The sequence below is a fragment of the Vidua macroura genome, chromosome 4, assembly GCF_024509145.1.
Source record: "Vidua macroura isolate BioBank_ID:100142 chromosome 4, ASM2450914v1, whole genome shotgun sequence".
Lineage (NCBI taxonomy): Eukaryota > Metazoa > Chordata > Aves > Passeriformes > Viduidae > Vidua > Vidua macroura.
Genome location: NC_071574.1, coordinates 2,397,384 through 2,424,746, shown reverse-complemented (window position 1 = coordinate 2,424,746; position 27,363 = coordinate 2,397,384). Strand labels below are relative to the sequence as shown.

The 27,363-nt window shown below is 52.6% G+C and overlaps 4 protein-coding genes across 6 annotated transcripts in view; 2 read left to right on the top strand and 2 right to left on the bottom strand.

Annotated features, from left to right (window-relative positions):
* The window catches only part of SHROOM3 (shroom family member 3), a 115,710-nt gene extending 114,260 nt beyond the window's left edge, over nt 1–1,450 (top strand). For all 3 annotated transcript variants that reach the window (XM_053975317.1, XM_053975316.1, XM_053975315.1), the window contains one exon: nt 475–1,450. In XM_053975317.1, the coding sequence (XP_053831292.1) occupies nt 475–834 (360 nt within the window). In that variant the 3' untranslated portion in view covers nt 835–1,450. The remainder of the gene's footprint in view (nt 1–474) is intronic.
* Nucleotides 1,451–4,922: 3,472 nt separating this feature from the next.
* SEPTIN11 (septin 11) overlaps nt 4,923–27,363 on the top strand; it is a 69,236-nt gene continuing 46,795 nt past the window's right edge. Inside the window, exon 1 of the mRNA XM_053975275.1 lies at nt 4,923–5,036. The gene's annotated coding sequence lies outside the window, so the exon portion shown is untranslated. The remainder of the gene's footprint in view (nt 5,037–27,363) is intronic.
* On the bottom strand, nt 8,595–11,489 carry LOC128806058 (16 kDa beta-galactoside-binding lectin). Its single transcript, XM_053975276.1, has 4 exons — nt 11,265–11,489; nt 9,563–9,642; nt 9,277–9,448; nt 8,595–8,807 (listed from the first exon to the last, which is right to left on the bottom strand). The coding sequence occupies exons 1-4, from the start codon at nt 11,271–11,273 to the stop codon at nt 8,664–8,666; spliced, it is 405 nt and encodes a 134-aa protein (XP_053831251.1). The 5' UTR covers nt 11,274–11,489; the 3' UTR covers nt 8,595–8,663.
* Nucleotides 24,851–27,056, bottom strand: SOWAHB (sosondowah ankyrin repeat domain family member B). The gene has a single exon (XM_053975571.1). The coding sequence runs from the start codon at nt 27,054–27,056 to the stop codon at nt 24,957–24,959; it is 2,100 nt and encodes a 699-aa protein (XP_053831546.1). The 3' UTR covers nt 24,851–24,956.

The window sequence follows — 27,363 nt, the reverse complement described above, 5'->3', positions numbered from 1 at the left end:
CACCACGGCATTACAGCGACCTCCAGGGGCTGCCAGGAGGGCAGCACGGGGCTCTCGGTGCTCATGTACCGGCAATAGCTCAGGCATTGTCCCCGGGAGTCTTAATCCCCGTTTGTATAAATGGCTGGGATCCTGCGGCCTTTGTCTGGACACAGAGCAGCTGTGCTGGGGACAGCCACATTTTAACATTTTTCGGGCGGTTTTGAAACCAGATTTTCCTGGTAGTTGTTGCTTTCAGGTGAGGTTTCCTGACTGTATTGCATCACTTTCTGCCTCCCATTGGCAAGGACTTTCAGAGTCCAGTTCATTGGGGTTCACAGTCACTCCGTGACGAGGAATTCGTCCTCTTCCGCCAGGCTTTTGACTGCTTGTCTGGGAGCTTAGCAGCCACCTGCAGAGCTGGTGCTGGGAGGAAGGAAAGGGGCTCAGGGAGTGGGGTGCTGCTGGTACTGAAGGGCTCTCTCTGGTGCGCAGAGTTCACTGAACGAGAAGCGGAAGCTGCTGGCTGGCCAGCACGAAGACGCCCGGGAGCTAAAGGAAAACCTCGACCGTCGGGAACGGGTGGTCTTGGACATCCTGGGCAATTACCTCTCTGAGGAGCAGCTCCAGGACTACCAGCACTTTGTGAAGATGAAGTCCGCGCTCCTCATAGAGCAGCGAGAGCTCGACGACAAAATCAAACTGGGCCAGGAGCAGCTCAAGTGCCTGATGGAAAGTCTCCCCACGGACTTCACGCCCAGGGATGCAGCAGCAGCAGCTGCCCTGGCTGCAGCACTTGCTACCTCTTCCGGGCTCGGTGGTAAAACACCTTCAGCAGCCTCTTCCTCACTCTAACCTGTCCCAGGTGGAGCTGGGATACAGCCCTGCCTCGGTCCCTTTGATCCCATACTTGGCAGATGGTCGTCTTCAAAGACCATGGACAGAGACAGGTCTAAGCCAAGATTTTAATGAAGGAAAAAAAATAGCAATAATAAAGGTTTTATTTTCCTTTCCTTCCACCTCTGCTTCCTGGAAACTTAAATCAGTGTGGAGGGAAATCTCCTCCTGCCCGAGATGAGGAAGAATCTCACAGGAATTAAACACATGACCTTTAATAAAAAACATGACCTCCTCTCTTTCCTCCCTTTTCTGCCTACCTGACACCTCATTAAATAATGAAGGATCTAAGAATGAAGCCTTAAAAATAAAACCAACCCATTTTACTGAACACTATTGATATTTATATTTTTTAAAGAACAAGACAGAATGTGTAAGTTTTTGTACATACTCTAATCAGTTACTTGATTCTACTTTGTTCTGTATGTAGAAAAGACATTTAATTTTGTATTTTGTGAAGACCTTAACAAAAAGAGGGAACCCCAAAGATAGTCATGCAGTAGCTTGAAACATCTCATCGTGGTTTTGTTGCTGTTGTTGTGGTTGTTTTTTAATATAATAAAGGGCTACCAGAAGCAGCTTCACCCTGTTTCAACACATGCTGAAGATACCATTAAGTGGCCTTACAAAGTTGATTTTGGCCACAGAAGTAACAAATTTTTCCTCTTCTGGATCCTGTGATCCTCTGAGTCTGGAGTTCCAACTTCTTTTATGGCAACCTGCATGTCAGGAGTCCAAGCTAGCATGAAGCAAGGAATTCACTGCAGGAATGTGGGGGAAATTCTGTCTTTATTTTGAATACTCATAGGTCTGTGTTTGTGTTGCAGCCTGAAAGATTTCCCTGAGGTGTGACAGGGATCTCTACTGACATGATTTATAGGCCCTGCTTTGAGTAGAGCTTCAGGGAAACAGTGGAGGGAGCTGTTTCCATCCAATCAACACATTTCATTTGCCCTAAAAACCAATCCTACCCACTGCTGCAGTTTAATTTGTTAGATTTAAAAATGCTTTTAATCTAGGTTGGGTTTTTTTTTGGTTTTGTTTTGTTTTGTTTTGTTTTGTTGTTGTTTATTTGTTTTTTGTTTTTGTTGGGTTTTTTGGAGGGGGTTTTGGTTTGGTTTTTTTTTTTTGCAGCCACCCTTCCATCTTACACTTAGCAAAACAACTCACAAAGACATGGTAGATCTGGGAGGTGTTTGTGTACTTTCTGTTCAGTGAGTTCTTTCCTGAAAAATATGAGTCCTGCACTTTATCCCCAGGTCAGGAAGAGGCTCCATCCAAACAGGATCTGCCTGTTTACTCCAGGAACCTACATGGCTTCAGGGGGAGCACCTCCAGCAAGTTTGGGGTGGACATGGCAAGTCCTGTGTGTGTGTTCCCACAGTACAGAGAAACATCAGCTAGTGAGGCAAGTGATAGTCACTGATATTTTTATAACAGCTTATATTTCAAGTGAGAAATGAGTTAAAGCCACAATTTTTGTGATAAGTACAGCAGAACTCTCTTTGCATAGTTTTGTTCAACAATCACCCTCCTAACTGCAAAGTTTACTGAGTTTGGTAGAAGTACACCTTGATATGTATTTAAAGGTAATTAAATATTAGGCAAGCCTGAAGATTTACTTGTCAGCCAAAAAGATTTACTTCTTTTACCTCTGGCAAAAAGGGGAGTGCATTCATTGCTCTTTATCCCACCTTACTTTTCTCCTGTGGCTATGAAACTAGAGGGTAATGGAAACCCAGAATTTTCTAGACTGATTTCATGGGACAGGAATACCAGGGATAGAATTTTACACTTACTGTCCAGTCCTTGTAAACTTACTGACACAAATCTGCGTTTTGGGTCTGGCTACATGAGATTTTTCATGCTGAACCTGTATTGCAGTGGAGAAAGCCAGTACACCAGATGTAGTGAGCACGATCTGCTGTCCTACCCCTTCCCCAAAACGCACCTCAGGCAAGGGGTTTTCAGCAGCCTGGCAATTCTTGCTAAAAATGAACTTTGTAACAGAAACATCTGGTTTGGATATTGCTGTGGAATGCCCTACATCCCACCCTGCCACAGGGATGACAGCCTGGCCTGTTTGCCAGCCTGGGGGGCCTCTGTTTGTAGGTAACAATGGGTGGGACTCCTTCCCAAGTCAGTTTCTGGTACCTGGGTCAAGCACCTTCTCCAGAGCTGTCTCCAGGTAAGTCATGGACTGTTTAGGATCGTGTGACAGCCACCTTCATCTGGCTACAGGCCCAGTGGGAAAGCACGGATCTCCCTTCGGTGACTTGAGGAAAACCCTGCTAAGGACAAAGCAGTTACACTTCTGACACATGGTGCCAGTTCCAAGTAAAATCTCCTTGTACAAAACCAATACCGTTATGTTACATTTGCACATTAGCTAGGAACAGCCTGTTTCCTGGGTCAGCATCCCTTAAATTATTATCTCCACTCAAAGCAGGCCAGCTCTCAGTGAAGCCTCGCGTGCTTTTAGCGACATGCATGTGATAGAAGCGCCGGGAAAATCTAGTCATCCAACTCTAAATTGGCCTTTTTTTATCAGAGCCCTCAGGCATCTGATGGTCACAAGGAATTCACATCAGATGCTTTCCTCAAGACTAAATCTAGTCAAGAGTGTTTAAATACCAGGGTCTGTTGGTTGTAGGTTTGCACACAAGATCTTTTGTGCAGGTTACCTATAAAATTGGTCCAACCCAGAGCACGACAACAGTTTATGTGTCAGTTTATCCATCATCTTTACAACCCAGCTGCTGTCGTGATTGTTTAGGCTGGTAATTAAGCAAGTAAAGCAGACTGGATAGCACTCCATACTCACTCCACATAAATCCTGTCCTTTGCAGAACAGGGAACAGAGCGAGCTTTTCATCGAAGAGCCCCTGCTTTAAATCAGTGTGAGCAAACTGAGGCACACCTAGAGACCCCATCCCAGGCTTCTCCGTGCCTCATTCATTCACACTGCAAGCCAGTGTTTCCATAAGAGCTGTTTATCCCTTCTCACCCCTCAGAGGGGACGTGTCCTGACTGTGGCACGGTGTTACGGCTTGGCTGTGTTCCCACAGGAGCGCTGCTCGTGCCTTTGCACACCAACCCAGTGTCCTGCAGCTCTGCTGTGTGAGGGGGTTTTTCTATCCATGTGGGACTGAACAATCAGCCTTTGTGTTGTGCAACTGGATGTGTGTCTGTGGCCAGCCCTTGTGCAGCTTGGTGTGCGTCAGTGCCAAGAACCATTGCAAAAATCCACTTTCTTCTTGCCCGTTTCAAGATGTCGGGGAGATGGAGCCAGCCAGGCTCAGCACCCTCAGACAAGCTTGAGAGGCGGGGTCAGTGTGGCTCTGCCACATTGCTTTGAGATTAGGAAAAAGGACTTGTTTTCCCCTACACCATATAGGAAACAGGGTACATGTGGGCCAGGCAGCTTTTTCCTCTGTGGTTTGCAGCCTGAGGCCATAGCCTTCTGCTAGGGCTGCACTGAGAGGCAGGGGGACTTCAAATGAGAAAATCCAGCTATACTTGTTAAATTCTTCATTTTAACACTGAATGAACGTAGAGAACTGACATGCAAAAGAATAAAAAAACAAAACAAGGACATAATTCAGCTGGGGAGAGTAAGAGCTGGTGAAAGCATGATGGAATATGGAGGAAACTGCTCATGAGGTGCTTGTGCTTTTACTGAGGTAAAATAAAACTTTGATTAAACAAACAAACAAACAAAAAAAAAAATATATATATACACACACAAACCCCCAGCTTAGAAAGGATGAAATTGGAATATGAGAAGCCGTGATGGGAAGTTTTGGGAGAGAAAAGGGGCCCTGAGCAGAAGTTTCTCGTGGCTCTTCCCACCACATTTTTTGGCGGGAACCCTTTTACCTCAGGAGGCCCCCGCCCGCCATCTTAGGGGGCTGCTGAGGGGAGGGAGCCCTGTTGGTGAGGGGCTCTGGACACCCAACCCTCACCAACCTCACCTCCAAAAACCTCCAAAAATGACAGCAGGGCTCACTGCCCGCCCCTCCTGCTGTGTTTTTATTGCCAACAGCTGTGTGGCAGTCAGGGCTAACGAGGGACAGCTGGGCTGGGGCCGGCTGGACAGGAGTCCAACCTGAGGTGGAGCAGGAGGATGCACATCTCAGCCTGAAGCTTGCTGAGAAAAGGTGAGTAAAGCTCTATTTTTAATGCTTTTTTTTTTTTTTTTACTTTTCCTGGGGGCAGACTGGCAGCATGCAGCTGCATTGGAGGTTTAAGGGGGAAAAAAAGCCCGTTTGTTGGAAAGCAGGAGTGTCAGGTGTTTGGTTTCTGAGCGGAGGGAGGGTGTTGGCCTGTGGGGATGGGAGGGTGCCCACACCATGGGGGTCTCAGCTCCTGCCCACAGCCCCGACAGGACAGCTACAGGTCTGTATCCATCTGACCCCAAGGATATCCCACCCCAGCAACATCCAGGCTTGTGCCCAGGCCTCCATCACATGCCGGGAAAGGGGAATGGTGTGGTTATGGTTTCCTGTGTGCTGCCTCAGAACAGTTGTGAGGTAACCCAGCACAAGGTTTGGGGCTGACTTTCTGAGGCGAGTGCTAAAGTGCCCTTTGGTTTGTACATGTTGGAACTGGGAGCAAGGGAGAGGGAGGTGAGGGCACAAGGGAGGGACAAGAGCTGGCTGCTGTTAGCCTCCTCATTTTGTACTCGGTTGTTATTGGTTCATTTCGAATGTGTATTGTTTGGAGGAAATTGTCAGGTGACCTTTTGGTTCTACATTCCATGGGAAGCGACCCTGCTGGCTTCTCGTGCCTCACCTAGGGCTGCCCCTCAGCTTCCCTAGCACCCAGCTCCTGCGTGCACAGTGTCCTCGGACTGTCTTTTGAGGCTGTGACAATCAGTGCCACACGCAGGCTTGTGCAGCCACAGTCACTTGCACGGCCTATTTCTGTCCAGTGAAGTTAATGTGAACTGCTCAAGGAGAGGTTATTTTCTGAGAAGACAAAGCTGCTGGTCTGTCTTAGCCCTCACTGCTCTGCTAAGCTATGCATGAGATTTTAATTCCTGTCTGATCTATTGCTTCCAAACTCATCTTGTTTTTACAATTGGTTATGTGTTCTTATCTTCCAAGGTGCAATGGGAGAGAACCTCTCTTTTAATCTGTGTTGATAAAATCATTTAGGTTAGAAAAGACCCTTACAGTCAAGTGCAGCTGTGAACTCAACACTGCTAAATCCACCACTGTGCCCCCAAGTGCCACATCTCCACCTTTTCTAAGTACCTGCAGGCATGGTGACTCCACCACTTTCCTGAGCAGCCTGTTCCCCTGAAAAAAATCCTTCTCACACCCAACTGAGTGCCCATGATAAAGACACAGCCTCACGGCTGTTTTGTAGGGGGTTTTGAGGTCCCGTTTTCCCTGGCCTTGACACTGTAAAGAAATAAAATGGTGAGTGCCCACTGTGCAGGATTTAAATTAACAAAAGAAAGAAAACCTGTGCCCTTCGGCCACATTGTGGTGCTTTCTGCTCCTCCCCACAGCAAGCAGGGCTCAGGGTTCTCCTAGAGATCTTGACATGAGCTCCCTGTGTGGCTCAGGAGAGCACACTTGGCAGGGACAAGTGTCACTTTCCCATTCACTGTGACCCTCTCTTCTGCAGCAGGCCACGGAGTTCTAGCTTTCCCAATGGCTCTAGCAGGAGACAAAGCCTTGTCACCACTCCAGGAGCCAGCCAGGGCACTCTGCATTTATTGGTGTCACTTAAAGGAACAGGATTATTTATAGCTCCTGGACATGGGAGCAAAGACTCAAGCAGCAGGAAATGCTGGCAAAGGGATGCTTCCTTCCTCCCCTTTCTCCTATTTTATGGTCTCCTGAGTGGTAACTGCCAGCACTAAAAAGCAGGATAAAGCTAATTAATTCTTGTGGGAAGCCCAAGAGGGGGGTGGCCCCCAGGAAGGCGCTGTTTGTGCCCTGAGCACCGCAGCCAGGAACACTTGTGACTAACCTACCTGGCAGTCAGGACTGCCAGCTTAAGGGCAAAAAAATGGGATTAGCTTTATTCTTGTCAGTTCTGAGACACACAGCCCTCACCTGACCAGGGCAGCCTGGAACAGAGACACTCACAGAGCTCTAAGCTCTCCTGTGCCCCTGCTACACAAGGGCTGTTGTACCTTTTCAGTGTCACACACCTGATTGAACTTACCTTCACCCAGGTTATGTGACAGAGGGAAAAGCAAGACAAAAAGTGCTCTCTCTTCCCCGACTCCCCACTCCAAATACCCTGCAAAACACAAAAATCCCAAGCCTTACCTGACAAGGCAAAGCACCAGCAAGACTTGTCTTTAGCCTTCCCTAATAAACACGCCCAGGTCCCTAAACACTTAGCTTCCTGTGCCATAAACGCTGCAGTAGATGCAGGGCAGGAATGAATCCCTCCATTATCCATGCCCCTGCCCTGCAGTGCAGCTGGGCTCCCGCCCTCTCCCCTGGGGGTGCCCAGCTCCGAGCAGCTGCTGCAGCGCAGGGGGGACGGTGCTGCTGGCATGAAGGCAGCCTGTCAGCCTCCCCACAAAGAGCCTGGGATGGCTGAAATACTCCACAGAGCCCTACCCAGGCTGGCTCAGCTGTTCAAGGAGCAGCTGTGCCTGGATTAGCCAGCAGGGATCACATTCCAGCACCGTAGCAGCATCGGGCTAAGAAGGCCTCACCTGCACAGGCTGTTGCTGACTGAGCCACGCTGGGCAGCACAGTCACACAGCCACAGAGCCAACCTGTCCAGGCTCCCCGTTTCACACAGCATGCAGGACTTCCTTACTTTCTGTGGGTCCCCCCACAGACTGCTACAGCAGTCCCAGCTCCAGCCCTGGCTTGGCTCAGCATGACCAGCAGGCTGTGAGGAAAAAGCAGTAGCAGACACACTCCAAGGCATTGCATGAGCACAGAGGTTGTAAGTAGAAGAGACTCTTTACCAAGCTTTTTTTCCTTCTTCGTCTGCCTACCTACAGTTAGTTGTGTTCAGTGCACTCAGGATTAAATGCCCCTGGTAACTGTGTTGGGTACAGCCCTGTAGCAGGGAAGCATTCCAGACACTGACCCACAGGCTGCCACAGGGTTTGTCACCCATACCTGATGTGTTCCTCAGTCCCTGACTGTGCCTGATCCTCTGTCTCTGGCAGTGTCCACACCTCAAGTCATGAGCACCAGGGACAGCCTGGATTCTCTCAAGTCAGTCCTAAGCTTTCTGTCAGGCTTCACCTTTCATTCCACATCTTTTTCCCAGCCCTCCTACTCTCCATTGCTCCTCAGGTACACCAGTGCCAGCCTGCAATGCATGCAACTGCTGAGCACGTTCTGGGAAAGCAAAGCTCTTGGCAAGAGCACAAGCCATTCCCCGAGCTCCCTGTCAGCCCCCCATCCCCAGCAGGGAGCAGCATTTCGTGGTCAGAGATGGCACGGTGAACAGCCAGCACACACTTGTTCCTGGCTGGGACTAGTCCTGCGCTTGAGGAGCCTGACAGGGACCACGCAGTGGAGCCAGCACGGTGAACGGAGCACCTACTGCTAAGGCAGCTTCACTCACAGCCAGTCAGGCTTCGTCAGGCTCGTCTCTAGCTCAGTACCAGCTGCAAGGCTGCAGTGTAAGGAGGAAAATGGCTGGATGCACATCCCCTCCCTGCCCACCCCCCCGCAGCACACACAGGAGCAAGCAGATTAGAGCAGGAAACAGCAGAGGAAGCAGCCATTGCAAGTTTTGGTTTATTTCACTACAAGGGGGGGCAGAAAACAAAACAAACCAAGCTATAGTTGTTAGCTGAACTTAATGGCTTTGACTTTGAAGTCACCCTCCACAGCCAGGTATTCAATTTTCTCCATGCCCAGCCGATTTGGGAACTTGAACTCTGCCTCAGGCAGCGTCACCGTGGCCTCAGTTTCATCGAAGGAGATGCATATCTGTAGAGAGCCATGAGAGGGAAGGAAGGAATGAAGCTGACACATCACAGCTCCCAGGCTTTCCTCACTCCCACTACCTCCACTCTGGGTGCAGGACAGGTGAGGTGGCTGCTGCTGCCGAGGCCACACTCGGCAGCTCAGCCTCCTCCCTGCTAGCAGAGGCATAGAACAGAGGAAGCTTCTGCAGCTGTGGGGTGAGACAGACCCAGTCTGAGTCTGACCTCAGTGCTGTTACTGCTCTGAGGTGCACAGCTTAGCCCAGAGTGGGGCACTGAGCACATGCCAGCTGCTGGGCATTGACGTGGGCAGCGCAGCTCTAGACACTTCCTTGGCTCTTCCCCTGGGGCTCGTTCCTCTTTCCATGCCTGCTCCTTCTGTGCCGCAGAGGCAGAGGGCAGCATTAAAAAGCGGTGCCCCGGGCCCATCAGTGCTCAGTGCCTGGGCCTTGTGCACATCCCTGGGGCCTCACCTCAATCTTGTCACCATGCTGGAATGGGAAGTCAGCCTTCCTGTCCTCCTCTCCCCACACGCCATCCTCCTTGGAATTGCACACGATGGTGTTGACATCCCCGTGGCAGTCAAAGCGAGGGTTGAAATGCAGCATGAGGGTGTTGCTGTCCTTCCCCACATTCACAGCAAACCTGGGCAAACAGAGCCAGTGCCGAGGGGTGCCAGTGCACAGCTGCCAGTGCTGACAAGCTGAACGCAGCAGGAGCTCTGGCTTCCCCCATCAATCCATTCACCACCTCACTCACCCTTTGGCATCAGACTGGATCTTCCCCTTGACCTTGATGCACTCACCAGGCTCAACATCCAGCTGAGTAACAACCAGTCCCTGCAGGGCCAAACCACAGGAGTTAGTCTATCCCAAGGCAAGCCTTCCAATCCTGCTTGGACCAGGGCACACAGCAGCTCTGGCACACTCAAACATGAGTTTTGTGCTAGAGGAAGGGCTGAATCAGCCCACTGCCTGTCCCAGCAGCCACGGGGGTCCCCCACTCCCCTAAGCAGCATAAGGTGACATGGTGTGGTGGGTTGGCCCTGGCTGGATGCCAGGCACCCACCAGAGCCACTGTGTCACAACTGGATGGGGGGAGAAAATACAACAAAAAGCTCATGAGTTGACACAAAGACAGGGAGAGGTCACTCACTGATTACTGTCACAGGCAGAACAAAGTCAGCTGGGGGAAATTAATTGAATTTATTACCAATTAAAATCAGAGCAGGATAATGAGAAGTAAAATAGGCCTTAAAAATGCCTTCCCCCCCACTCCTTCCTGTGCTCTACCTCTTCCTCATCAGGGAGGTAGGGAAGGGGGGGTTACAGTCAGCCCATCACAGGGTGTTTTTACCACTGCTCCAGGAGAGGAGTCTTCCCCTGCTCAGTGTGGGTCCCTCACACAGTCCTCCCTGTGAGCTACAGCTCTCCACCGGCTGCTCCAACATGGGTTCCTTTCCACAGGGTCACAGCCTTCCTCGGGCATCCCCCTGCTCCGGCTGCAAGCGGGCTCCTGCCTGCCTGTTGACATCCGCGGGCTGCAGAGGGACAGCTGCCTCGCCACGGCCTTCAGCACAGGCTGCACGGTGTTATCACAGAGGCACTCCCGCCGTCCCCGATAGGCTCGGCCTTGGCCAGCACCCTGGCTGTCCTGGAGCCTGCCGGCCTTGGCTCTGCTCGACACGGGGGAGGCTTCTGGCAGCTTCTCACAGAAGCCACCCTGGTAGCCCCCTCTCTTACCAAAACCTGGTCGCACAAGCCCAGAGCGGATTCAGCAGCTGCCACGGGAGCAGCGTACTGAGCTACTTAACCGTGTGCCGGGTCAGGTAGGGAGGCAAATTGGTTTGCTTGGACACTGCCCCCCAGCCCCCTGATGCCGTCCTTGCCCTCGTGCCTGCTCCCTGCTCTGCCCACACACAGCCTGCCGAGGTCAGGGTTCCTCGAGTCACTAAACTGCTTATCCGCACGGCACTAACTCTGCCTCCTGGCTCTGGAATGCAGCCGCTGCGCCCGGGGGGGCTTTCGAGGAAAGGAAAGCTGCGGGGGCAGGGGTGGGTTACAGTACACTGCCAGCCTGCTTTCCTCTCCTGTTGCATTGGGAGTTAACCCGCTCCTACACCCAAAAGGCATTATTCCAGAAGAAAAATACACAGATTAAGGGAAAAAAGTATAAAGAGTCTGGAAACTGTAGAGTTGCAAACGGACCCAAACCTTTAGGGTACTTGAGACTATAAACATTCGTCAGCTTCCCCACTTAGATAACATGCTAGAGAAGAGGAGAAGAAATACGGCTGGTCAGCCCTAACTATTCCTCCCAAAGCCATACATCAGCCTCACATTTTCTCCCCGCTAATCCTCCTCTCCCCATACTTCCGGCACCACGCCCAAACCTCACAGGCAGCCCAGCCGTAGTCCCAGTCGTGCTCGGCACGGCAGCCCGGCTCGCAGGCGGCACTCACTTTCTCCATGCTGCAGACACCGGCCCCGGCAGGCAGAGCCCCTCTCCCGGCACGGAGTGACGCAGCGCCGGGCTCTGGCAGCTGAGCGCACCCGGGCAGGACCGTCACACGGTCCGGGGGAGGGCGAGGAAGAGAACTGATAACAGCAGCTGTGGCCAGAGCTCCCCAGCCATTTGTGGGGAGGGGGCGGGAGACTTCTATCGATACCGTTCTTTGCAGGCGGTCTGTGCGTGATTTTAAGAACTAGAGATTGCTTGCTTCTGCGCGATCCTTGCTGTAAGCTCCCCTAGCTGCGATGCAGCGTCTGTTGGCTCCGATCCCAGCAGCCGGAGTGCTTCTCTGTGCTAGGAGCCAGGTGGCTGCTTTTTGTTCTGCGATCTGTGTCTAAAATCAGGGTTGGGAGTCCTCGTGTTCCTGCTGCCAAGTGGCTGCCTCTGTGGGTACGGGTGGGTGCGCTCTCCCAGCCCAGCCTGGTGGGAGACGCTGGGTGCAAAGCCTCGCTGCTTGCAGTTAAATGCAAGCCGAGGGCTTGGTACATCCCGTGTCGGCATTTCAGCAGTGCCTAAAAGGTTAAGGTTGGTGCTGTGGGGCTTTAAGTAGATGTGAGAATTCAGGCTGCGGCTCTTGAAAAGTAGCACGGTCTCGCTGGTTCCATTCCAGTTGCAAAAGGCTCCGGAGGGAAAAGAGAAATGCTTTGTTAGGGGAAGAAGAGGCCGGGCAGGGCTGTGTGCAGCCTGCGGGACGGGAGAGGAGGCTGCTATCCCCAGAGAGGCCAGCGCCTGCCATTCCCCTTTCCCGTGCCCCCAGAAAGCACCGAGCAGCACTGCCCCGAGGGGCTGTGCAGGGCAGGTAGGTGAAGGGGGAGCGGCTGCAGTGCTTGGTGGGGCCGTGTCCCTGGATCGGCTTGTACCTTTGCGTGGGCTTTAGCAGGGTCCTCAGGACTCTGTGCCTCAGTTTCCCTGAGGCCTGAAGTGGCGCTAATGACATGCAGCTTCCCGATCCTGCCTGTAAACCCGCAGCGAGAGCTGCTCTATAAGCACAGTGCGCTGCTTGGTGGCTGAGCCGTGACCAGCCTGCGAGGTACTTGCTTGCAGGTCACTTTTGGGAGGGCTGCACCGGGCACCTCTCAACACAGAGCAGGAATCTGTGGCTGGGTGGTGGTGCGAAACACGCCGTCCTGCAGGAGGCTGCTGGAACTTCATTAGAGCTCTCACAGGAACAGCATCCTGACTCCTGATGTTATCCTTTGCCCCAGATACCCCCCACACCCATTTCAGAACATTCCCATGGTGTTTCAGCAAAGCTGAGCTGCGTTTGGACTAAATGTCACAAGCTCGGATTGCAGCCCTGTGACTGGGGTGCATAAAAGAGGACAAAATGCTGACTGAAAGTGCTGTAGGGAAAATCCCTCACATGCCCTCACCTCCAGCTAACTCCCTGGCACACACAAGAGCCATACAGAACTCAGGAGTTAACTGTGGGAGCAGATTTCATGCAGGTAGCAAATGCCACTGAGAGCAAGCCCCCTCCACTGAGAGTTTGAAGAAATCCCAGCTAACTCCACCTTAAGTTAGCCCCACTCTCCAGCGGTGTTAGCCAGGATCACGTGTTAGAGACAGGCTTTAGGCGCCTGCTCTCCGAGCCGAGTTACTGTGCAGTTGTTCCCCTGGTCGCTGGCACATGGGAGGGGTTGAGCAAATTCTGTTCAGTCAGTTGGGTTCGTGTATTTGTTTTCCTTTCAGCTCTGTGAAATCCCTTCTCTCCTCCTTTCGGTGCTGGGCCCTCTGTCTCCCGAAATGCACAGTTCATGTGAGCTGCTCTTCTGGCCTGAAGTTTCCTCCTCTGACCCTTCAGACAGTGAATTACCTTTCTAATAACACACAGAGACCGCTCTCTTGGTTTGCCTTGAGTGCTCTGCACTGGCAGCGTGGTTGGTTTAGCAGCAAAGCCTTTGGTCTTTCGATTTAAAGCACTCCTTGTCATGAGCCCTGTGAAGTCAGCACAGTGTTTGTTCTGGGGCTACAATGCTGAGTTGCCTCACTGTCCTGCATCTTTCCCAGGCATTAGGTGGGAGAATGAAGGGGCAGGCTGCCCAGCAAGGCCATGCTGGCCAATCCCACCCATGAGGGATGATCCCAGCCTCCCTGCACAATCGGGGCACAAAGCACACCCTGCACCTCCCACAGGGTGGGACTCAGTCCCTGTGCAGCCACAGCAGGCAGGCAGAGGACTGGGGTGTGTTTCAAAGGCCTGGGGGAGAAAGGGGGAGGCGCTGCTCTATGCAGGCCTCTCTCACTCCCCAGGCCCAGCAGGGGATGGTCTGAGAAGAAACCCTGGGCAGAAGAGCCCAAGTGAGCCCCACCTGGGTTGTTACAAGGGCCTGCAGTCAGTACAGGCCCTGAGAGAGAGTAGCAGGTGTTATAGATACATATTATAATATTGGCATTTCGCAAATGTTAAAATGGATTTTATATGTGTCATGTTGAAGTAACTTTGTTATAAAGATATCATTTTTTATTTCCGTTGTTAATTACGCTTAGACACAGTAGTGAAATAGCTATGCTTGTGTTAAAATGCCTGCTTGGATGAGATAACATCCAGTGAACACAGGATGAGGACACCTGCTACAGATCTGCCAACTATCAGCACTCACCATCTGAAGAAGGTATGGACCGAGGACCAAACTGGAAGTGATAGGAGCCAAAACCACAGCCAAGAAACACGCATGCTCTAAAAAGGCGGGCCCAAGGAGGGGCCATGTAAAATAGATCCTGGAAAATGTAAACTAGTTTATGCATATGCATAAGGGTATATGAATATGCAACAGGCTGATGTAAGGGAAAAGGTGTTTAAGGGGTGTCCCCGAAGGTAACAGGGTGGTCTTGGCTGAGTGCCAAGATGCACCCGGCTATAATAGCCTTTGCTCCATGGTCCTTGTCTCTTATTGTCCTTTATTAAACTTTTAAAATTTTCACAGGAGAGTGAACGTGTTGTTCACAGCAGGGCACACGCAGTGCAAGTGTTCCCATTTCAGGTGTCACAGCTCTCTACCTGCTTTTGGAGAAGTGTTGCACCCACCTGGCAGCTCTGGCAGAAGCTAGGAGATATAAGTCATTTCCAGCTCATCCAGAGGTGATGCACAGAGGAATTTTTTTGGGAAAATTAAGGCTGGCCTCCCAGTGCTTGGCCTTGCAGGCTTGCTTGTGGGTACCAGGTCCCTGTCCAGCACCAGGTCTCCAGCCCAAGCTCTTCATTCACCTCTTGGTTTGCACAGGCTGAAGGCAGACACCTGGCCAGTCTTATTTCCTTGTAACTCCCTAGAAATGTCCCAGATTTGCTTGGGAAGCAAAGGGTGCAGCATGCTGAGTGTTACTCTTTTTAATCTCCCGTGAGAAAATATACTCCCTAGCCATTGGCAAAGTTAATCACTGCTGTCATTAGAGATGGCTTTCCCCTGGTTTGGGGAGGTCTGAGGGCACTCCCTGCTGCTGGCTACCTCAAGGACCAGGGTGTGACCCGGGGTGCCGAGGCCTGCTGGCTCCTCGCTGCCCGTGCCTGCTTTGTGGTGCACTGAGCCCGCACACACTGGTGCTTGTTGGTACGACCCGTGCCGAGTCTCTCACGGCTGCAGCTGAGAAAGAGCCCCCACTTGTTGCAGAAAGAGTGAGCAGAAGCTTTCTCCTCCTTTGGAGAAGGCATCCAGCCCCGGGGCCAGCACAGCGGTTCTGTGCATGCACCGCCCTGGGGGGGCACCATTGCTTCAGCCACTGCCCCTCGGTCAGTGACACTGACCAAGCAGGGAGAACTGCTCCAATCCAAGGATTGGGCTGCTGAAATAATGACAAGAGAAACCCCTCACCCTTTCCTAGTGTGAGAGAAAATTTACAGTTTGCTTTAAGTTCGGGTTTGTTTTTTTTTTTTGCTTTCTTTGGGGAAGATTTGTTCTTGTCTGTGAGCTCATTCTCAGTGCATCAGGCCAGGGCTGCATCTTTTTCTCACGCTGGCTTTAGGGAATATTTGTGTCCATACTGTCTGGTTGGGATTCTCTTCTCAGCAGTAGCCCCTGATTAGTCTTACAACCTAAATATTATTCTGTTACAGCATAACAGATATATACATTGCATTTCTATATACACTCACAGGCTGTTTTCTCTCTCTTGGAATATCTGGAGACTTTAACTTAAGCAATCCTCTACTTCTGCTGTTGAAGTGTCTGGTTCTCTCTGTTGCTGCCACAGCCCATTAGTTTGTCTCATCTGAGAAGCTTCTGCCTTTTTGCTTGGCTAGTCATGACCCCCTGAAGAGTTTAGTTGCACAGAATTCCCCTGGATCCTTCTGCAGAGCTGGCTGAAGCAATGCTCTCACCACCATGGTATCTTCCAGCCCCGTGCTATCCTTGGGGGGAACTCTAGGGCTCGGCTGGATACCACAGAGGAACGGAGCTGGAGTCCCAGAAAGAGGCTTTAGCCTGCTCTTGAAAGACAAAGTGACTCAAGGAGCCACAGCCCAGTGTGGCAGGAGGGTGAGAGGCCCTCCCAGAGCCTGCTGGCACTCGGGCTCCCAAAGCACTGCCTCGGAGTGGGAAGTTTGTGCCAGGAAGATCCAGTCTGCACTGGATACCAGCTGGGGTTGCATGGCCACACTACAGCGTTTTTATCCCTGAGGGCTTCCTGATTTCAGCTTTCCCTACATTAAAAGGGAAGCACCTCTATTCCAGGTTAATTATAAATTAAGTTAATTATAAAGAACTTCTTACACTGTCACAAAGTGATGAAAGGAGTTTGCTGATTGTGTCACTGGAATTTAAAGTATGTCTCCTCATTTTATTTCCCTCATTAACATCGACCCAAACTGATAATCTGTGTGTTTCTCTCATCTCTCAGTGGATTAGATTTAACTAGAGCAAATTGTTAACTGCCCAGGAGAACTGGGCCTTTGTTTTGTTGGACTCGCTTCACTTTGGCACCTCCCTCCTTAACCTTTTAAGTTAGTGGGTGGCAAGCGCCTCACCTCAGAGTGTACTGCCTCATCTGAAAGGAGCTGTTTGCATGTGCTCCTCTCTGCATGTCCCTGCTACTCTAAAATTAAGAATCCAGGTCCATCTTTCCCTCCTCCTTGGAGGTCACAAGAGATCTTAGTCAAGCAGCTGTTGCAGTGGGAACTCCTAGCAGAGCCCGTGGGTTAGTGACCCTTCAAGTATTTTCCTCGAGGTCTGTCAACTCGGGCAGCCCTAAGTGCTCGTTTGTCTGAGCAGCACAGTTGTTTACTTTACATCTATGACCGCACTGCAAACTTCTGCAACCGGGAGCAGACCCTGGAACACGTCTCACCGGGATGTCACAGCAGGATAGCAGCACTTCCCAAGCCTTCTATGTTCCTGTGGTCTAGCCCCAAGCAATCTGGGTTTGATTTGCTGCATGGGGATCAGCTGCAAGGGGACTTGTGTGGGGGCTGAAGATGGGGACCTATGGATTTTCCTATCCCTAACCTGCTGACTAAAACCTGGACAGGCCTTGAAGGTGTCCAAGTGATGAGGAAGGGTAAAAGGGAGTGCAGCTGCATTGCCCTCCACAGGGTAACTCCAGCAGCAGAGCTGGTTAGCTGGGTCTGGACCCCATGTGAGTGAAACAAGGTGTCAGTGAAAAAAGGATCATCTCTGGAGCAAGCCTTCTGGGCAGCTTTCATCTTGAATGGAGGTGGCTGCACCAGGCTGGGGTTCTAGCCATTGTTTTGTTTCCTTTTCATAAATCAGCTTCTATCATGTCGTGCCACTCGTAAAGTTAAAGCTCCTGGGGTTTTGCCAAGTAACCTGGATACTCTTCTGAAAGATTTGCCACATTCCAGGCCACAGGACTGGATCTGTGTTGTCACAGTAGACACATCCAGGACACAGTAGACATGTCTGTTGGTCCTTTTCTATTATCTGCTTAGGATTGTAAGGCTTGGTTTTCCTTATGTCACTCTCATTCTGCAAAACCTGCAAGGCAGTGGCTTTCCTCGGACTGAAAGACTGTGAAACAGTTTCTTGTTTTGGGGCTCTAATTGATGGAGGAAAACCCCTCACAGTGACTTTGGACAGGGTGGGACCAGTGTCCACAAAAGCGTTTCAGGAACCTTAGGTTAAACTGGTTTAGCAGAACTCTTTTCTAGCCTGACAGCACATAGAGCATGCCAGGATGGCTTAGAAACTCAAGCCATCTGGAGTTCTTTTCCACAAAAACATGTGTGTGTCAGAATTGGTCTCCTTTGAGCCACCCACAGTGAGAAGGATTGTATTTAGGCTGGCTCAAGTTTCCTGAATTCAATTTTAGGCAAGAGAAAATGGTCGGCAAGTATTTGGAAAATGCCTTGGAAAGAACATGCTGATTAAAAATGTAACAATCTTTGAAGGAACATTAACACTGTCCGTTCTGAGCCACGAGACACTGAGGAGCCATCAAAATGATGATATGTGGGGAAAAGTTCCTTCCCCTTCCTGCCACCTTCTCCCCCTGGTGATTTGTCAGCCAGATTTAGGGCTTACCTGCAATGAGTCATGAGGATTCCCTTAGATCACAAAACAGCTCTGAACTCCTCTGGCTGTTGAGGCGCAACAAGCAAAGAGACACTCAGGTTTAAGACTGATGTGCTTTTATACAGCAGCTGTAAAAAGTATCAAGTGCAGGCAGGTCAGTGGGTTGTCTCACATTATTCATGATGGGCCATTTCACAGGGTGGCATCTCATCTGATAGGTAAAGAGGAAGGACACAGTTAGAAATATTCACATGCACACAAAAATTTGGAAATACATTTAGAAGGGGCAGATCAGTAAGTTCTGCTGGAAAGCAAGAGCATTATTCCCAAGCACCATGGGCAGATCAGAAAGCCTGCTCCTAACCCCACTGAATGCTGTGGTGATCCTGGCTGGATTCATAAAAGGATTCTTGCACAGCATGGTGAGGCAAGGCAGTGGTTCAGAGCCCTGCAAGCAAAAGGGAGGGCAGGTGGGATTTGTCATCCTGACAGGAAGGACTGGGAGGGTGTGAGTGATGGCAGAGCCCCAGCCATGCCTCAGGCCCAGGGAAGAGCACAAACCCAACTGGCTGCCCCAATGTAGCAGCCAGCAGAGGTGGCAGGCTCCACTGAGACTCTGCCCTCCCATGGCAAGTGAGAGTGTGCCCGGGGTGTGCTCAGCCCCAGAGAGGGAACAGCTGAGCTGCACGGAATCCCACAGCGCCTGAGGACAGGCGAGGGGCATGGCATGCCTGCCAGGTCTGCAAGATACCAAAATCCAAGGGAAGCACCACTGCACCCGCCCTCCCCTTCGGCCACAGGCAGGAGTAGGACCTTGCAGATGCCATGTCTGATTGCATGGACATACAGATCCATGGCTGACTGCTGCTCGTCTCCAGCACAGAGCACCCAGCAGCTAAAAAGTCACCAAATGTTAAATCTACAGGCAGCAACCTTGGGCTTCTTGTGAGGCAGCAACGAGAAACCGCAGAGAGGGCAGAGTTGCAAGATCTTTGCTTAAATTATCTACTTATAAAGCAAACAGACAAAGAATCCAAATCATATGCAAATAACTCCTGAGCTCGAGCATCTGCATTCCCCCTGAGCATGCCACTTAGCATATGACTAAACCAGTTCTAGTGTTTATGCAAAGAAAAATGTGCAACTTCCCTTGACTGTGCCCATCTGTGCGTCTTAACCTGCAGGCGAGACTGCCAGGCTTAGTGACCTCCTGGGGATGCTGTTTATTAAAGCCACTTGCCTGGAAGCCTCCCTGCCTTGGCAAGAGCATTTCATTCCTCCTTTTTCCCTCTAAAACGCTCACACCCTGCCCTGGTAAATCCCTTGCCCTTGCCTTTGGACTGCAGTGACCAGCACTTGGATGGGGAGGACCCATAGAAGTTAACAGCCTTGTGGCTTAGAAACCTCCAGCAGAAAGTATGTTAAAACAAGAGTCAGGCTTTACATTCCTTGCCACTGATGATATGACTCAAGCAGAGCTGGAAATTTAGGTTAAGTATTTGAACACAAGGAAGGAAAAGAACAAGATTATTTCTTAATGCATTGGACTGTTCTACACACGTTTTCTTACGTAAGAAAAGAGTTAATCCCCTTCCAGTGTTTGCATTTTACACTCTTCAGTAATATTCAGCACGTGCCCAGCAGAGGTCTTCCTGCCTTCAGGGTGACTTGATGTCACTTGGCACGAGCACAGAGGCTGGTAAGGGACCCAGCCTGGCTCAGACACAGGGGGCAGTGCGACTTTGGGGGTCAAACCAGGGTGACGGCACAGAGTCCCACCTTGGTCCCCCAGCCTGCGGTCATGGGCTGAACCAGGGGCACTGGCATGGCCGGGCAGGGATATGGAACTATCCACAGTGACAGGCAGGCTTTCCTTTGGGTGAAGTCACAGGGACAGCAGAGCTGCAGGAGTGGAAGCCAGCAGTGGTGCAGGGGAGGGACTGCTGCTGTCCCCAAGCTCAGCAGAGTCCTGCAGGCTGCAAGTGAGCAGCAGCATCTGCTTCTCCCTTGGCCCCACTGCCTTCCCTGGCCGCTAGAAGGCTTGTGAACAGCCTGGCTCTGAGGACAAACCCTGCCCTCATCCTTATCAGCTCCCCTCCTTATCAGCTGCCTGTTTTGTTCTAGGGTCACTTTAGATACCATCACCAGGCAGTGTGAGAAGCACTCGGGAGATAAGGAGGGTGCAGTGTTTGTGGATGGAGGAGCACAGCTCTGCATCCCTGTAGCAACAACACTCCCCACTAAGGCCTGGCAAGTACCTCTTGTCCTCGCTCAAAGTGAGACTCAAGACCTTCCCATTTCTCTAACACATTCTCTGCTGTTTACCAGTGGCATGCACGTCCCATGTGGACTTTGGACAACCTGCAATAACACCTGCCCTGTGCCTGGCTGTGCAAAGCTATTTGTTCCCTGTGGAATTACCATGGGACTCCAGGTCTGCGACACACACCAATTCAAATTCTTCTAATTCCCACTTCCACTGAAATATCCTGGACTTCATTAAAGTCTATAAAATACCTCTTCTGGTATCAAATGCTTCAGAACATTCCTTCACTCTGGAGCTGTGACTCAAGAAGGACAAAAGAAAATATTTAAACCAAGAGCTCTCTTTACAGAGGCCCCTCAGCAAGAGGGAAGCTGCTGGGACACATCTTGGAGGATTTTGGTCCTTGCTGGCCATGGCAGCATTAGAAATGCAAACTGAGGCCAGTCCATACAGACGGACCTGCCTGTGTGGAGCACCTTGCCAATAGTTTTGATGGGCCTTTCCTTCACAGCAGAAACTAGGATTTCTTAATTTTAAATAGCTTGTGGCTTTTGAGCACATAGAGCATGGCAGCCTATGAAACACTATCACATAGCAACGAAAGCACCCGAAATCTTTATCAGACCCATCTGCCATGAGCAGTTTTGTGCTTTCCTCCAGTACCATCGGAGCTAAAAAATCTTAAGAGCAGTGTAAAGATATCTTTCACAAACAGATTTTGGGTTGCTTGTATTTTATGACAACTCGTACTGTAAGGAAGTCCTGATAGGTATGAGGAGCTTAAGTGCCTTTGCTGAAATCCTATCCAGATTTAAAATACCATGAGCCTTAGGCTTATTTAAACGATCCAAAAAGTAGTTTGCTCCACCAGGTCAAATTAACAGCTCTAAGGAGAAAACCAACATCCACAAGATCACCCATCTGTGTCTTCACAGACAAGTATTGCACTATGTGTTCAGTTAGGTATTTAACACAACAGTGCCTCTGTACCAAGCTTTTCTTGGTATCCTAAAATATATTTATTTTAATTAATGGTAAAACACATTTTCTATGCTTAAATAGACTCATGATGGGAATGAGGGGTATTAATTGAACTAAACTAAGAATTCTCCTTTTAGACCTTTCCAGTGTGACTGAGTTTCCAAAGGCAATATTTGTATTTCCCTGAAAGGCTAACAGTCCTCATTTACTGGGGAAATTTAGGCTGTACTGTTAATTGGGAAGGGGTGGGGGTGTTCTTATTCTAAACCCCACTCTGCTAACCTCCATCTGGTGCTACTTGTAGTAAATGTAGTCATGAGAAATTCTAGCTTTAACAGGATTTAGTAGCCTTTGTGATTGTTTCATTACTTGCTGAAAGTGTGCAAGACTTTCTTCTCACTGTGGAGTTGTACACAAACTATTTAATTCAAAATTACATTTGTCACAGTAGGAAAAAAAAGTGTATTTTGTGTGATGGACTCTTTTTTTTTTTTTTTTTTTATTCTATAAGTTCTACATGTCTCTGCTTCATAAAGTGCTGTGATATAAAGGGTCCTATGGCCATTAGTTTCATTTTGCAATGTTCTGTGCTCTTGCTCACCTGATCTGCCCAGGAACACTTTCTTACTTGCACAAAAGCCTCTTGGGCTCTTTGAGCTGGGCTCCCACCATTGCTCCAGCCTTCGGTCCGTGTCCAGAGGCGTGGATGCAGCTGAACGTCCCGCTGTGCTGCGCTGCCTGCTTTTAGCCGTCAGATGAGTGGGTGTGAAGGGGTGTGCCCTGCGAGCGGGTGATGAGGGGTTACCTTTGCCAAGGCTTCCTAAGGCTCAGGTTTGACAGCCTGCGCTGGGCAAAGGCCAAGGCACGGGAACACCCTCCCCCTTCTGCAGGACGTGGGCTTTGGAGCACAAAGCAGCTGATCAGAGATAAGCGTGACAGAGAAGAGGGGTGGACTTTACCAGCAGCAGCCGCCAAGTGGGAGGTGTGTTTTAGATGCAATGAGAGGAGAGGGCAGAGTCCTGCTGTGCATTAATCCACGGCGTGTGCTGTGTTTCAGGGTGGTGCAAAGTCAGATGCCTGGACTGGGTGTGAGGCAAGGAGCCACGTCCAGCTGCAATGAGGAAACAGCGGCGTGCACAGGTGGGGAAGGGGCCAGGCAGGCTCACAAGTAAGTAGCAAGGAGATCAGGAGAATGTGGAAGTGGAGATGCTCAGCCTGCATGTGTGTGTATCCAGTGGTGGATTGCTCCTGGCTGACTGGACCTGTGATGCACCAGGGCAGCAGTTGTGATTCCTCCAGGCGTGGCTGAGGGAACCCTGCCTCCCACCATGGGCTGGAGATGGGTTTCACCCTGCTCACTGCTAATTTCACCAGCAGAAATCTTGGGAGGATGAGGCTTTCTGGGAGTTTCAAGAGTGGTTATTACCTCAAATAACTGTGTGGTGTAGGAGCTGTGCAGTATTACCAATGCTAGCAGTCCTAACAGCACTAAGGTGATAAACCAGAGTGAATGCACACTGAATCCAGAATGGAAAGTTTAGAGTTTCCTAACAGTTGCCCTGTAATTTAAAAATTGGAGAAACCAGCTTATCTGTGTCATCTCAATAGGCAAGCAAACAGTGATCACAGAATTAGGTCACAACTTATTTAGTTCAGCAGTCTGACAACACTGCTAGGGAAAGAAAAGGGCTCTGAAAAAGATGGCAGGCTAGGTCTGAAACAGTGTGCAGGGAAAAAAAAAAAGCACCACTTAGGTTTGCGTCACAGAGAAAGGTCAGGGAAAGACTGTAAGATGAGAATCCCAAGGTAGCACTGTCTTAGCAGCATTGAAGATACAAAGGGGGAAACCTTGTTCTTTCGAAGCTGTTTTTGGAGGAAAAAAAATGCCCCCCCCCCCCCAGTTTTATTCAGTTCACAAACTTCTTTCATTTGGGGTTCCTTCTGAGAAGCTCCCTGTACAGGAAGGCTCTGGTGGCATCCCTGACATCCCCTGTCAACAGGGTTGCTTTTAGGAGCTCCTAGCCAAGGCTTGTGGAAGGCTTTAGGGATCCCTTTCCCAAGGGAGCCTAGTGCATGATGTGAATAGCGACAACGGCTCTAAATGTGGTGGAAAAGGCTTCATTTCTTTCCCAGGCAGTAGCCACTTTGTGTCTTGGTGTGACCTAAACTATAAACCCCAGCTGGATAGAAGAGAAAGGGGGATACACAGAATTCCTCCTGCTGTGGAGGAGTCCCAGAGGGCCCTCCAAGTTCTCATGCCGGTGGCTCAGAGGCCACTTCACAGCTGAATTGCTTATGAGTTCAAGATGGTGTTTCATCTCAGAGAGGAATGGTCATTGACAGCACACTGCTTTGGTTTACTGAACTCTTTCCCTGTAAAAGGAGAAAAACAGGCTGGGGAAAGGCCACAACCTTCCGTGGCCCAAGAGTCAGGCAGAGTAGCTTCACTTGTGCAGGAAAAAGGTCCTCCCTCAAATAAACCCCAAGCAAAGCGGAGACCTCAATTAGTGCTTGAGCAAGGACTCGAGGCATTCCCTGGCACGCGTGTTATGCAAGGGTCAGGTTCTGCTGCCCTCATTCCTGTTCCTCCCCGAAACTGCAGGCATTCACACACATGCCTCAAATGCATGAGCGCTCCCACCTCCTGCTCTGCTGTGCCCCAAAGCCTCCCACTGAGGCTGAGACAGCAGTCCCAGTTTCACTGGTCCTGTACCCGGGGTCACCCAGCAGCAGCAGCAGCAGCAGCAGCAGCAGCAGCATCAACCCAGCAGCACTGGATCCCTGTCTCATGCATCTTAGCTCTCTTCCTGCCTCCATAGAGGATCGATAGGAGAGACAGATTAGGTGCAAGATTAACTTGTTGCAATTTTTGACACTTTAGAGGCTCATTTATGTTAAATCAGAGAGCAGAGTACATTATAGGACCCACACAATCCACTGAGATTCCTAAAGACAGTTTGTTTTTTGTAAACTCTGAGGAATTACTCCACTGGACATCTCTTGACTGCACTTGGCCCCCCAATCCCACCTGCCCCCATCACATAAACACCTAACAGGCAATTTAGGGCTGGTGTCTCTGGGAAAATGCAGCTCTGGTTATGAAACTACCTCTGCAAGACTGGGACCCATACTACAGCACAGCTCCTTTTCTGCCCAACACAGAATCCTGCCACAATGCTTTCCATCCCAGGGTGTGGGAACAGGGCTCTAGCCACAGCACAGGTACCACTTCCTAATCCTGTGATGTGAGGAGAGCAACTGGAGGCGTAGGAATGAGGGAGCAGCAGGGACACCGCTGGGCAGCCCCAGGCAGCTATGGAGGGCAGCAGGGCTGTGGTGCTGCCCTGCATTCCTTTCGGCATGGAATGGTGGGCAAGGTGGCCTGGGAAACGCCTTCCCTACTCACCGGAAGGCTGGATCTTGATCAGCTGCATTTTTAAAAGAGGGACTCATCCTTAATCCGCTGGGATTAAAAAGGGATGTAGTTTTACTACTCCCCAGAATTTAGGTGGTATAAACAAGTGTTTTGCAAGCCCCAGGACCAACAACAATCTGTCACTGTCAGCAAAAGGAAGTGCCCTACCCTGATTGGGGCCAGACTTGAGCCTCACCCCAAAGCCATGGCCCCACTAATGCTGGTGGCCATGGCTGCGTCCAGCAGCTGGTCCTGGCCCTGCGGGCTGCAGAGGACTTGCCTCCCGAGGGTTCTTCCTGCTTCCAGCAGAGTTACTGCATCCTTCTCTGGTAGAAAAGCAAGAAATGGGACGGAGGGCAGAGAGGCTCAGACAACAGTTCACTGGAATAATTTAAAAGTACATTCTTCAATAGGTTCAGTCTGTTTCACAGCTTTTGTTCTGCCTGCGTGGCTTTATCTCTCAGGGTGGCCACCAAGGTCCCATCTCCACTGGCAGGGGGTGCCGGGGGAGCTGTCTCAGTCGCTGTCGCTGCCGGATGGGTGGGACACTGCCCCACGCCCGAGCTGCACCCTGAGGCAGGCAGGCAGCGCTGCCCTGCCGGTGGACGGCGAGACCTTGCTGACAGAGGACACGCTGCGGGCCAGGGGCTGCGTGGGGAACATGATTGTGCCACGGGGTGCCTCCAGGAGCTGCCAGATCTCCCCCGAGGTGGAGCTGCCCAGGTATTCCCACGGCCGGCGCCCGCTGCCGTCCCGCACCTGCACCTGGCACCCCAGCTGCAGCACCAGCACCTTGATGACAAGCTGGTGGCCGTGTATGGCAGCCAGGTGCAGCGGCGTGTACCCGCAGCCCGAGCGGGCGTCCACGTCCAGGGCCAGCCCGACCTGCCGCGCCGCCGCTGCCAGCTCCTGCAGGCCCGGCCCGTCGCCGTGCTTGGCCAGCCAGTGAAGGACCGTGAAGCCTGATATGAAGTCCCTCTGCAGGGCCAGCTCAGGCTCTTCCAGAAAGAGCCCTCGCACCTGAGCCCAGCAGCCCGCTGACATTGCCACCAGCCAGGCGTGCTCCCGCTGTCCCAGCGGCACCACGGGCCCCCGGCTTGCGGCGTTCCTAGGGGAGCTCTTGGCGAGCGCGGAGCGAGGCTGCCGCCCGCAGTCATCGTGCACTGAGGGGGGGTTGCCCTGCGCCTCCGACAAAGCGAGCTGGCACCTGATGCTCCGGAAAACAGGCAGCGGTGCCGGGGGCTGGCTCTCCGGGGCTTGGGGCACTGCGGGGCCCTGTGCTGGCAGCAGGGACTGGGATGGGGGTGACCTGGCAAGGGGTGGCTGCAGGGAGCGGGATGGGGACGGGAGAGTGGCGGACTGTGGCAGGGATTGAGGTGGGGGGGACCTGGTTGTGGGCAGGATCCCAGGACCTGACGGCAGTGTCAGGCTTTGACACGGGTACAGTCGCAGGACTTGAGGTTGGGTTGATCCCTTGGGGGCCAGCCCCCTGGATCCCCTCGGCAGGTCTGGGGACGGCCTGGTGGGGAGCTGCTGCAGGGACCTGGACTGCGATGGGGGCAGCCTGGTGGAAGCGAGCACCTCGGGGCCTGACAAAAGCAGTGACGATGAGGAGGGGCTGGCGGGGAGTACCTGCAGGGACCGGGACAGGGGCAGCACCTCCGGGGCGGACAGCAACGGCAAGGATCGGGATGGGGGCAGGTCACGGGGGGACAGCGCCCTGGGGCCCGATGACAGCAGCGGGGACGGGATGGGTCCGGCGTGGGGTCGCCTCCCCGGGCTTGCTGAGGGTCGAGGGGCCTTCAGTAAGGGCATCCCAGTCGCCGGCTGCGGCGGAGATCGGGGCTGAGGCAACCTGTAGGGAGGCGGCATCTCTGGGCCCGGTGGCGTCCGGGACCGGGGCGCTGTGGCAGAGGGCGGCCCGGCGGCAGGCGGCGGCGGCGATAGGGACCGGGGCGGCACCGCGGGGAACAGCGCCCCAGGATACGACGGCAGCGCCGGGGGATGGGGCCGCGCTGTGCCGCCGGGGCGAAGCGCCCAGGGGCCCGAGGACAGCGGCTGGGTCCGGTACGGGGGCGGCTGCGGCGGTGGCGGCGGGGAGCGGGAGCGGGGCGGCCGGGGGGCGGGCGGTGTCCCGGGGCCCGGCGCGGGCACGGCGGCGGCAGCGCGGCGCGCCCGGCGGCACTCGCAGCACGGCCCGCCCCGGCCCCGGGCGGCGCAGCCCCCCGCCCCGCCGGGCTGCCCCTGCTCCGCCGCCTCCCCGCGGGGGCCGCGCCGCCCGTCGGGGTCGCGTCGGGGCGGCGGCGGCGGCTCGTTCTTTTCTTCCTCCTGCTCCCGCTGTTCCTCCGGAGGTGGCAGCTCCTCATCGAGGAGGTCGCGGTACCTGCGGCGGAGGACGATGTCCTTGGAGGCGCCGGGGGCGGCGGCGGGGTGGACGGTGGCCAGGGAGTTGACGAGGCTCTTGAAGTACTCGCGGCGCTCCCGCCGCTGCTGCTCCGTCAGCGCCGGGTCGCGGAGGAACCGCTGGAAGTGGCGGAGCAGCGCCGTGTTGGGGGCTCGCCCCCCGGCCGCCCAGAGGAAGTCCAGCACAGCCTCCTGGCTCAGCTCCCGCGCCATGCTCCGGACCGGCCGGCTTTCGGTGCTCGGTGCTGCGCCTCGGTGCTCGGCGCTGCACCCAGGTGCGGCGGGGAAACCCGCCTCCTGCCGCGCCGGGCCTCTCCGCCTCCTCCTCCACCTCCTCCGCGGCCGGGCCGCCACCCCACGGTCGCCTTTGCCCGAGGTGGCGGCCCGTGGAGGTGCGAGCTGGGGTGACAGCGCTGAGGAGAGGCGACACCGAAGGAGAGAAGCAGGCTAGGGGGGCGGGAGGAGCTGAGAGGTGCGAGGGTCCTTTGCTGGCAGGCAGTGAGACCAAAGAGATGCTTAT

Excerpts from the sequence above, each read along its gene's own strand:
- LOC128806058 (XM_053975276.1), bottom strand. Across the intron at positions 9,449-9,562 it reads ATCCAGTCTGATGCCAAAGG|GTTTGCTGTGAATGTGGGGA; the intron begins GTGAGTGAGGTG and ends CTGTTTGCCCAG. Across the intron at positions 8,808-9,276 it reads AGCATGGTGACAAGATTGAG|ATATGCATCTCCTTCGATGA; the intron begins GTGAGGCCCCAG and ends GGCTCTCTACAG.
- SOWAHB (XM_053975571.1), bottom strand. The coding sequence starts at position 27,056 with ATGGCGCGGGAGCTGAGCCAGGAGGCTGTGCTGGACTTCCTCTGGGCG.